General features: G+C 40.5%; 1 protein-coding gene across 2 annotated transcripts in view; it reads right to left on the reverse strand.

The window, feature by feature from the left end:
- Csmd1 (CUB and Sushi multiple domains 1) overlaps positions 1-12,617 on the reverse strand; it is a 1,585,983-nt gene that overhangs the window by 468,620 nt on the left and 1,104,746 nt on the right. For both annotated transcript variants that reach the window (XM_060381443.1, XM_060381442.1), the window contains exon 9: positions 11,831-11,955. In XM_060381443.1, coding sequence (XP_060237426.1) covers positions 11,831-11,955 — 125 coding nt within the window. The remainder of the gene's footprint in view (positions 1-11,830; positions 11,956-12,617) is intronic.

Here is a 12,617-nt window from a genome sequence, read left to right on the forward strand (position 1 = left end):
CAGAAGCAGAGGCACTAAGAGAGGAAACAAACAAAAAAATAGAGTCCATCTTAGAGACACAGGAATCCACACTCAAACAGATGAAGGAAATGTTGCAAGACATGAAAACAGAATTAGAATCAATAAAGAAAACACAAACTGAGAAAACCCTGGAACTGAAGAACTTAGAGAAAAGAGAAGGAATCTCAAATGTAAGCATCACTAATAGAATTCAAGAGATGGAAGAGAGAATCTCGGGTGCTGAAGATACCCTCACAGAAATTAATACTTCTCTCAAAGCAAAAATAAAATAAGAAAAAATCCCAAACACAAACCATCCAAGAAATCAAGGATGCCATGAAAAGGCAAAATATAAGAATAATAGGAATTGAAGAAGAAGAGGAGTCCAGGTTACAAGGTCCAGAAAATATTTTCAAGAAAATCATAGAAGAAAAATTTCCCAACCTAAAGAAAGAGATGTCCACAAACATACAAGAGGCCTACAGAACACCAAATAGACTAGACCAGAGAAGAAACTCCTCACGCCACATCATAGTCAAAACACTTAATCTACAGAACAAAGAAAAGATACTAAAAGTGGCAAGGGAAAAAGGCCAAGTAACATATAAAGGCAAACCTATCAGAATCACACCGGACTTCTCATCAGAAACTATGAAAGCCAGAAGAGCCTGGGGAGAGATCATGCGGGCTCTAAGGGACCACAGGTGCCAACCTAGACTACTTTACCCAGCAAAGCTTTCAATCAGCATAGATGGAGAAAATAAAATATTCCACGACAAAACTAAATTTAAGCAATATTTGAACAGCAACCCATCCCTACAGAAGATACTAGAAGGAAAATTCCAATCCAATGAAAACAAATATACCCAAGAAAACATAGGTTAAAGATAATTTCCAACAAAAGTCAAAAGCAAACAAGCAATGATTCACAGTAACATCGCCAACTCCACAATAATAGGAAATAGCATTCAATGGTCATTATTATCTATCAACATCAATGGACTCAACTCTCCAATAAAAAGACACAGACTAACAGAATGGGTGCGGAAACAGGAACCAACATTCTGCTGCATCCAAGAAACACACCTAAGCAACAAACATAAACACTACCTCAGAGTAAAAGGCTGGAAAACAGTTTTTCAAGCAAATGGACACAAAAAACAAGCAGGAGTGGCTATCCTAATATCTAATAAAATAGAAACTAATAAAAAAAGACAGAGGGGCACTACATTTTCATCAAAGGAAAAATTCACCAAGAAGACATCACAATTCTAAACATCTATGCCCCAAATACAAGAGCACCCACATTCATAAATGAAACATTATTAAAGCTTAAACCACACATTGATGGCAATACCCTAATAGTGGGTGACTTCAACACCCCACTCTCACCAAGGGACAGATCAACTAGACAGAAACGAAATAGGGAAATAAAAGCACTTACAGAGTCCCTAAATCAAATGGACCTAATAGACGTCTACAGATCTTTCCACCCAAACTCAAAAGAGTATACCTTCTTTTCTGCACCTCATGGAACCTTCTCCAAAATAGACCATATAGTTGGTCACAAAGCAAGCCTCAACAGATATAAAAAAATTGAGATAATACCTTGTATTCTATCGGACCACCATGGACTAAAGCTGGACATCAACAACAATGGAAACAACAAAAAGCCGACACGCACATGGAAACTGAACAACTTGTTACTCAATGACAGCTGTGTTAAGGAAGAAATAAAGAAAGAAATTAAAGACTTCCTAGAATTCAATGAAAATGAAGGCACAACATACCCAAATTTATGGGACACATTGAAAGCAGTGCTCAGAGGAAAATTTATAGCACTAAGTGCCTTCAAGAAAAAATTTATAACATCACATACAAGTAACTTAATGGCCCAACTGAAAACCCTAGAAAAAAAAGAAGCAGATACACCCAAGAGGAGCAGAAGGCTGGAAATAATCAAACTCAGGGCTGAAATCAATCAATTGGAAACAAATAAAACTATTCAAAGAATCAATGAAACAAAAAGCTGGTTCTTTGAGAAAATCAACAAGATAGACAAACCCTTAGCCAAGCTAACTAAAAAGCAGAGAGAATCTATCCAAATCAGCAAAATCAGAAATGAAAAGGGGGACATAACTACAGACACTGAAGAAATCCAAACAATCATTAGGTCATACTACAAAAGCCTATATGCCACAAAATTTGAAAATTTAAACGAAATGGATAATTTTCTAGATAGATTCCATCTACCAACATTAAGTCAAGATCAGATAGAAAGACTGAATAGCCCTATATCCCCCAAGGAAATTGAAGCAGTCATTAACAGCCTCCCCTCCAAAAAAAGCCCTGGGCCTGATGGTTTCAGTGCAGAATTCTACAAGACCTTCAAAGAAGTGCTGATACCAATTCTCCTCAAACTATTCCACAAAATAGAAACAGAAGGAACATTACCAAACTCATTCTATGAAGCGACAGTTACCTTGATACCCAAACCACACAAAGACCCAACAAAAAAAGAGAACTTCAGACCTATCTCTCTTATGAATATTGATGCAAAAATACTTAATAAAATACTTGCAAACTGAATCCAAGAACACATCAAAGATATCATCCACCATGACCAAGTAGGCTTCATCCCAGGCATGCAAGGGTGGTTCAACATACGGAAATCCATCAATGTAATCCACCACATAAACAAACTGAAGGAGAAAAACCACATGATTATCTCCTTGGATGCCGAAAAAGCATTTGACAAAGTCCAACACCCATTCATGTTTAAAGTATTGGAGAGATCAGGGATACAAGGCACTTACTTAAACATAGTAAAGGCAATATACAGCAAGCCTACAGCCAACATCAAACTCAATGGAGAGAAACTTAAATCAATCCCACTGAAATCAGGGACGAGACAAGGCTGCCCACTCTCTCCATATCTCTTCAACATAGTACTTGAAGTCTTAGCCAGAGCAATAAGACAACTAAAGGAGATCAAGGGGATACAAATTGGAAAGGAAGAGGTCAAAGTGTCACTATTCGCAGATGATATGATAGTATACATGAGTGACCCCAAAAATTCAACCAGAGAACTCCTTCAGCTGATAAACACCTTCAGCAAAGTGGCTGGATACAAAATCAACTCAAAAAAATCAGAAGCCCTCCTGTATACCAAAGACAAAAGGGCCGAGAAAGAAATTAGGGAAACAACACCCTTCACAATAGCCACTAATAACATAAAGTACCTTGGGGTGACACTAACCAAGCAAGTGAAAGACCTGTTTGAGAAAAACTTCAAGTCTCTGAAGAAAGAAATTGAAGAAGATCTCAGAAGATGGAAAGATCTCCCGTGCTCATGGATTGGTAGGATTAACATTGTGAAAATGGTCATCCTGCCAAAAGCAATCTACAGATTCAATGCAATTCCCATCAAAATACCAACTCAATTCTTTTCAGACCTTGAAAAAAAGATTCTCAGCTTCATATGGAGAAACAAAAAACCTAGAATCTCCAAAACAACCCTATACAACAACAGATCATCTGGAGGTATCTCCATTCCCGATCTCAAGCTGTACTACAGAGCAATAGTAATAAAAACTGCACGGTATTGGCATAGAAACAGAAAGGAGGATCAATGGAACCGAATTGAAGACCCAAAAATAAACCCATGTACCTATGAATACTCAATTTTTGACAAGGCAGCCAAAACCATTCAATGGAAAAAAGATAGCATCTTCAACAGATGGTGCTGGTCTAATTGGATGTCTACATGCAGAAAAATGAGAATAGATCCACATTTATCACCCTGCACAAAACTAAAGTCCAAATGAATCAAAGACCTCAACATAAAACCAGATACGCTAAATCTGTTAGAAGAAAAAGTAGGGAACAGCCTAGAACTCATTGGCATAGGAGACAACTTCATGAACAGAACTCCAACAGCACAGGCTTTAAGAACAACAATCAACAAATGGGACCTCATGAAACTGAAAAGCTTCTGTAAAGCAAAGGACACCGTCATCAAAACAAAACGACTGCCTACAGATTGGGAAAGAATCTTCACCAACCCTCTATCTGACAGAGGGCTAATATCCAGTATATATAAAGAACTAAAGAAGCTGAAAAGCAGCAAAACAAGCAATCCAATTAAAAAATGGGGAACGGAGCTAAACAGAGAATTCTCTGTAGAGGAATATAGAATGGCAGAGAAACACTTAAAGAAATGCTCAATGTCATTAGCCATTAGGGAAATGCAAATCAAAACGACCCTAAGATTTCACCTTACACCCATCAGAATGGCCAAGATGAAAAACACAAAGGACAACACATGTTGGAGAGGTTGTGGAGAAAGGGGAACCCTCCTCTATTGCTGGTGGGAATGTAAACTGGTACAACCACTTTGGAAGTCAATCTGGCACTTTCTCAGACAATTAGGAATAGCGCTTCCTCAAGACCCAGCTATACCACTGCTAGGCATATACCCAAAATTTGCTCAAGTACACAATAAGGACATTTGCTCAACCATGTTTGTAGCAGCTTTATTTGTAATAGCCAGAACCTGGAAACAACCCAGATGTCCATCAACGGAGGAATGGATACAGAAACTGTGGTATTTTTACACAATGGAATACTATTCAGCAATCAAAAAGGAGGAAATCATGAAATTTGCAGGCAAATGGTGGGAACTAGAAAAGATCATTCTGAGTGAAGTATCCCAGAAGGAGAAAGACAAACATGGAATATACTCGCTTATATAGACCTAAAAGATAGGATAAACATAATGAAATCTATACACCTAAAGAAGATAATCAAGATAGTGGACATGGGGTATGATGATCTATCCTCATTTAGAAAGACAAATGGGATATGCATTGAACGTATGACAGGAGTCTACCTAGCAGTGCTCCAAAATAGATACTAAGACTCACAACCAAAGTTGTGAGATGGACACTCAACCAAAGTCCATGAGAGGATAAAACCTAGAACCTCTGCTCAGATGTGACCCGTGATAGCTCAGTAATCAATTGGTTTCCCATAGTAAGGGGAACAAGGACTATTATTAACAGGAACTCAATGACTGGCTCTTAGACCTCCCCACCTCCCAAGGGAGGAGCAGTACTGTTAGGCCACAGAGGAGGACTTTGCAGCCAGTCTTGAAAATACCTGACAAAAGGGAGTCATATGAAAGGGGAGGAGGTCCTCCCCTACTAGTGGACTTGGAAAGGGGCAGGGAGGAGATGAGGGAGGGAGGGTGGGATTGGGGAGGGAATGAGGGATACAGCTGGGATACAGAATTAACAAAATGTAACTAATGAGAAAAATAAAATTATGGAAAAGAAAAAAGAAAAAAAAAAGATTTTCTTTTGGCATAAAAACATCAGAGACACATTTACATCTGAGCTTAAAACCTTCTCCTTAATACCTGCAAATAATGTGAGAGAGTGATGCTAAGAAGGAAGGAGGATATTGGGGTACAGTTTTAAGAAAATGCTATGTCAATGCTAATGTTATTTTCAAGATGATTTCTCACCAATTTACTTTCAGAAACACGTACTTTAGTAAAAGTATATATAATGATTTACTGATATTTGATGACTTCTGGTTATTTGTTATTATAATACATAAAGTAAATATGCATATTAACAACACTGAGCAAAATAGAATCTACTGATGAAGCTCCAGTTATTAGCATGTACTTTTTTATATTCATTTTCATTCTTGAATATATGACATGTCTACCTTTTAGAGGGGGATATCTTGCTTCACATAATTTATGTGAAGATTTGAATGTCACGTTTTCATTTGTGTTTTTGCATACACCCAAATCTGAACAAAATTTCTTTTATAGGAAAAAAAATATCATCAGACCCAGAAAGACACATAGGGTACATGCTCACTTATAAGCACTCAAGTTTCATTGATAATTTATTCATATTCCAAATAAAACTAGAATTTGAAAAACAATGTATTGAAAAATCTTAATGCCTAAGAAGAAAACTGAACTCTATAGTCTCTTACTCTCTGCACAAAAGAAGACTTCCCCTATCAGTGGACTTGGGGAGGGGCATGCATGCAGAGGGTGGAGGAAGGGAGGGATTGTAGACCAGTTGTAGAACTAGGCTTTAATCACCCTCTAGTGCAAAAAGAAAAGTAAAACAAACAACCAAAACTTTTCTGATGAGAACTGAGAGATGTACTGATCTATGAGAATAATGATTTGAACAATCAGCAGGTCCTTCACTGGGTCCTAAGACACATCCAGCTACGAGGGTTTGGACCAGCTAAAGTACCAGGCAAGAACTCTGACTTGTGGAGCAGATTGAAATCCTACCAGAGAAACAGTTGGTCACTTGCATAACATCCATGCCACTATTGTATATCTTGCCAGTTGGTATATCTTGCCAGGTTAGTTGTGATGTGAGCTCACATAAGAGCCTGTGGGGTTCCCAGATCTAATGGGCCACCTACATCACACCGCCTTTTCCCACAGCTAAGGGACCATCATGAAGGAAAGCATAAAGATACTTAAGAACCAGATACCAAAGATACTTAAGAACCAGAAGTAATGGTCATCTGGATTGAAACACTATTTGTTGGACATGACAGGGCCATTGCACAAATCACAGACGTTGTGACTGAAAACACAAGACTGTACAAGATCAAGCCAGCCCTGGATGGTATAGGGACTTAGGAAGTCTTACTCCATCTGAGGAAATAGATGGCTGCTGGGGGTGGGAGTAGCGAGTGGTCCTACATCCGTGCATTTACAGGGAGCACAGTGTGACTCTCAGGTGTAAGAAAAGTTGCCCATGAAGTTGGAAGGAAAAAGCGGTGGGAGGGAAAGGGGAGGAATTGGATGTAGAGGAATAGGGAGTTAGTCAAAAATTCATCCTTTCTAGCAGCAGGATTGGGCATTTGTCATCTGACTAATGAATACATATTAAATGAAAAATGCATGTCCCACATGTGACAGAATTCACTTAAAACAAAAAGTTTCTCAGTTTGGTAGTTAAGACCTGAAACCCAAGTCCTTATGAGCATAAATAATTTTGGAAATGCCATGATTATCATCTGGAATGGGGACAGAGAGCAGGGCGCAGGGGGTAATGCCCTCCCCATCTCGCCTGGGGTCCGACCTGTCTCACACAGTTATCAGATGCTGTACCTTCAGCTGTCTTGTCTTAGGCATCTTATTGTACTTAATTACCATAGAACTATTATTCTACCTACGAGTCATTTGAGGACTGAAATAAAGATCACAAGGCTTTTCCTCTCACATGGGTTTGACACATCACAGCATGTATGGCCAAGGATTGCTGACTGCAGTTGGTGATCTGAACACAGAGAGAAATTAACTAAATCTTTTACATGAATCAATAAACAAGCCAATAAACACATGTAATGTTTCAGGAAAAGTTCAGACACACACACTGCTGTCAGGATAGGAGGGAATGGGGTTAGGGAAGGGAGTGTCCTCAGAGAGGAGCTGGTGATGGAAGGAAGTGGATAACAGAGGGATTTCAGATGCACTGATGCTGACCCCCAACAAAAGGATAAGATAAACAGTGGGGAAAGCAGGGCCAGCAGCATCAGATGGACACACCATGGCTCCCACACGATTTGTCAATAGTATAGACAAGCAGTATGAAATATGAACCCATCACTTCCCGAAACTCTTTGACAAAGCAAAATGCACAAAAATGCACTTTCCCCCAATTCCCTTCAATTACAAATCTCAAGAATCTGCAGTCCTAAGTACTTTCCATAACTCAGAAGAACTAAGGAAGCTACGTCCCTGTTCCTGTAATTCTCTGACACAATAGCTGCTTTGACAAATACTAGCCATATGAAATATAATTCTACCATTGATGCTAGACCTGCAATCCAAAAGCATGAAGCTTCTCTTTAGTGTAAATAATCTTTTCATTGCCATTTAAAAGGTCATTTCTGTATAGGCTTAAAACAGGAGGAGAAAGGAAAATGCATTAACAGCCTGAGTACATGACAAGTTAATACGCTAAAGATAATTCTAGTTAACCTCACCTGGAATCCTGAGGTAATAATAACTTTATTCTGCGACCCAGGCTGCCTCCAATTAACTTTTGTGTAACTAGGGTTGCAGCTGAAAATAACACTTCACTTTTCTTCTGTGCCCTTTCAACTCAAGGAGCCACTCCAGCCCTCAGCTCCTCCTGGGAAGGCATAGCACCATCAGAGGCTCCTTCCCACTCCATCTCCTCCAAGCCACAAGAGATGAAACACCAGCCCAAATATTTCACCTAAATAAAGCGATATCGTCTCCTTATCTTTTTTGTTTGCTTATTTTTCTACTGCCAGTTAAGGATGCTTACACAGTTTTAAACAGCTCGTAATGTTTTACCCTGAGGGGGAAAAAATCAAAATAGCTGTTTTCATATCTCTAAATGAAGTATGCATAATTTCTGATGGAATATGGAATCCCTTGTGTAATTACTGAACTGTGACAACATTCATCTGTTTGGTAACTGGAGGAAAAGGTAATGTCCCCAGTCCTCCAGGCTAGTAATATAATGTAAGCATTGGCAAACCAGCTTCTAGACCCAGGGTCACTTCTGATTGTGTGTGTTAGCAATCACTTCAGTCAGACACTCCCTAAGGAGAGATGGCTGAGCAATAACCCAGTAATTAGAGACCGTTCATGGAGCAGGGAACCTTAAGGACTAGGCCTTGCTTGATCCCATGACCTCAAATGTCCTTATGTTTATCTTGGTCTCAGTGTTCAGAGCAGTCATTCCTCTGTCTGATCGAAGGTTATCTTTGGGATACATATGTGGTGTGATTAATCCATGGGTTCCCATAACAGCCACGGATGAAATGGGGGAATCCACAAAGTACTTGTCACTCCACAAAGGACTTGTGATGGTGGCAAAATGCATTCACTGTAGGGAAATTTCCACAGCTGGCCAAATGTCCTCATAGTCAGCATTGAGGAGATTGCACCCCCCAGTACAGAGCTCACCTATAGCTTGGCAAACGTGTCTACAATCTATTTTCAGAACTATATGAAACTTTAAGGAGTGTAATATTCACTTTTCTGACCTGTTAGAAACCCAGCATCACCATTTTATAGAAATAGAAAAGAACTCATTTTTCAGTTCTTCACCATCAGTGAATCAGTCATTAGGAGCCAGTATGAAACCATTCAAAAGAAGGAATGAGGGTGTCTTCATGAAAATGACCAGTCTAGGAAACCTGTAGACTTTAATTGGAAAAAGCACATTCTATTCTGGGGATGCCAGCCAAGAAAATGATTATGAGTCACTTAGAGATCTCCTTTCCACACCCACAGGGTATTGATGACTCTTCATGGCTCGGCAGGAAACAAGAGAGGCGGGCATGCTGTCTCTAAAGCAGTGTTGACCAATACAGGAGCTACTGGGCAGGCACAGTGTTGCCAGTCAGAAGGCAGGCATGTCAGAAGCATCAAACACACACTGATTCCTATGGGACAGTGTGTGTAAAAATGCTGAGAATGCAGACATCACATTATAATCTTTATATTGATGTGTAGATAGTATTTCTGGCACTTGTGTCCAATAAAATATATTAATTTTTTGCTGGTTACAGTTGGATGTTGGATATTTGTAAAATGGTGTGCGTGTGTGTGTGTGTGCGTGTGGTATGGTGTGAATTCTGTGGTGGGGAGTAAAAAGCTGTAGCCTCAGAACAAGCCTGGATAGGTGAGATCAGTTGAAATTACATCATGCAGGAGCTACGGACATGTCCAAAGATGGGGTAAGGAGTGAAATAGTTATGAGTGTAACACTTGTGGTTGCTTCTGGTTGGCCTCACTCAGCTCACTTTAACCGTAGGAATCATAGATATTCCTGGAAGAAGGTCCAATGATTCTCTGCTTCATCCAGCTAGCCTTGGGCTCTTTGGTCTGTGGTTGGTGCCCTATCTGGGTAGTTGTTTACTTGCCCATCAAAAGATAAAACAACTCTTCCTCTTAATCTATGGAAAAGAAGTGATATTGGCCCCTGGGAGCCCAGTCTGTTTGCTGTCTCTGTGGTTTCTGACTATTCTTTCTGTTTTCTGCACTTAGTCATTAGACTTAGGTAGCCAAGCCAGCACCTCTGTGAGCCAGTACCAAGAACTAAACACACAGACTCATGCCCATCTTGCTGATATTTTCTGGGTGAGTGTGACTTACACAGAGTCTGATGTGTGGCTGGAAGGGCTGCCATTAAATAGTGGAGGACAGCTTTAAAATGGGCAGAAGTAGTGGCATCAAGAATTTGAGAAAACCTGTTGACCTGTTGGCAAACCTCTCTCCTTTCCTCCCTGGCTCCTCTCATTCCTGCCCATTGCAAAAAGGGGAGAGAACCTCAGTGGCCTTGAACTGGTATAAATCAGTGCTTGGAGAATTATATGGAGCCCAGAGACTGGGCAGACCATTCAGAAGGCAGGGTTTTATTAACTGTTTTAAGGTAGGCTCTTGCTATGTAGCCTACTCTGTCTTGGGATTTAATATCAGGAGGCCCCAGCCTCTCTAGTGTTGAGCGTAAAGAATCACCTTGCCCAGTTGAGAAGTAAGAAACTTAATTGACAAACTTGTAGATCTGAGATGTGCAGGCCATGTGGGAAACTGGAGTATCATTTCTTTTTTCTGCTAATAAAGTGTCTGTGTTTCTCTCTCACATATACACACAGAAAGAGAAAGAGAGAGAGAGAGTCAGCCCAAACTAACTAGTGTTGAAACATCTTGCCCTTCTGGGTGGTAAGAGATGCTTCACATCTGGAAAAGGTGTTGGCATCATCAGAAGATGATCAGTGTGAGTTGAGTGTGACCACATGGTCACATTGACAAGCCAACCTCATGGTGCCATAAAGCCTGAACACTCGGCCACTGAAAGGGTCATTGCACAGGACTGAGAAATTTCCTCTGAGAATGTCTCACCCTTTCCAGGGGCTCCCAAGATGTTTAAGAGCACTTCTGCCTGGCATCTCAATAGATGTCAAGGCACAGAGGGCCTCAGCTACTTCTCTGGATGGAGCTGGAGGAGACTGTGGTAAGAAAACCATACCAGTCACAGACACACAAAGACGAGGAGGTTCTTCTCATACCTGGAGCCTGGAGCTTAGGAAGACCTGACCTCATCTCCAAAGGGCGGAGTAGCCAATTCTAGAGGTGGGGGGTGGGGCAGAGGAGGAAGGGGAGAGGGTGCTCAGAATGTACTGGGTATTGCTTATGAGGCTTTAGTAGATAATGTGTGTCATAAACGATGATTCTGTGCTATGTATTTTCAAAGGTGGAATGACAGGAATGATGGAGCATCTCAAGGTTGTGATCTCAGGATACAGGGGTAAAAGGAGGGAGATGGGACATCTTTAGGGAGGCCAATATGATAACCCTGACATGAATGTCACTCACTCACATAGACAGGTACAGAAACATCCCAGCACCCTGCCAGTGGGCAAAATATTATGTTAATTGAATATATGCATAGATAAGTAAATGCAATTAATTGGATGCAGGAAATGCAAATTAAAGAGGTAAGACAGGTTTCAGAACATGAATGAACTAAAAAGGAGATTCAAAATGTACTTGACTCTAAAGAAACATTGTACTATCTGGACTTGCTATTTACTTAAAAATAGCTCAGAGTTATCCTGCAGTGAAAACATTAGTAGCCTTAGAGGAGTTAGCTTCTAACAAGCCTTGAGGGAGTTTCTTCTCACCCATCTCATCACAAACACACACACATTAGCAAGTCCTTCCCTATTACAGACCATGCCTCCGACCTAAGCTTCACCCTGTGTTCAGGAGAATACCCTGCCCTGGGCACCTTACCTCGGCAGATGGGCCGGTGGTCGCTCCATGCCGCAAGGGTCTCGGTGACTCTCTGGCAGGTGATGCCCTTGGCTCCCTGGAGTACATAATTGTCCTCACAGGAGAACTGCACATTTGCACCAACCCTAGACAGCACCAAGCAAAAAGATAGTAGAAATTACCAACAGAAGGAGACACCAATACGAGGACTTTTTTGCTGTCACTCAAGTCTAACAATGGAACATGCTCAGCAATTCACAACTGACTGTTTTGGGTGTTGGTAGGTATGGTGGTTTTAGAGTGGGTCTCAAGTAGCCTAGGCTAGCCTTGAACTTGTTACACAAATGAGGATAAGCTGGAACTTTCTACAGATTATGACTAGTCGTTACATTGTGAACCTTAAAAGGTTCACAACCAAACAGAAAACAGTAGAGGTGATTTTTTTTAAAAAATGTTTTAAAATATATTCATCTGTTTGTTTGTTTGTTTATGTTTGTTTGGTTTTGGTGTATGAGTATTTCACCTGCACATATGTCTACAGTGCTCCTAGAGTTCAGAAGAAAGAATTTTGAAAGCTGCCATGTAGGTGCTCGAAGTCAGCCTGCATTCTCTACAAGAGCAACTGGTGCTCTTAATTGTCAGGCCATTGTTGGATCCTCCAAAGAAAGGTGATATCATGTATTATACAAAAGTATGCATATGAGCTGGGCATTGTTATAAGCCTTTGACCCAGCACTCAGGAGGCAGAGACAGGTGAATCTTTCTGTGAGTTTGAGGCCTATAAAGTGAGTCTAGAATAGCCAGGGCT

This window comes from Meriones unguiculatus, chromosome 4 (genome assembly GCF_030254825.1).
Source record: "Meriones unguiculatus strain TT.TT164.6M chromosome 4, Bangor_MerUng_6.1, whole genome shotgun sequence".
Lineage (NCBI taxonomy): Eukaryota > Metazoa > Chordata > Mammalia > Rodentia > Muridae > Meriones > Meriones unguiculatus.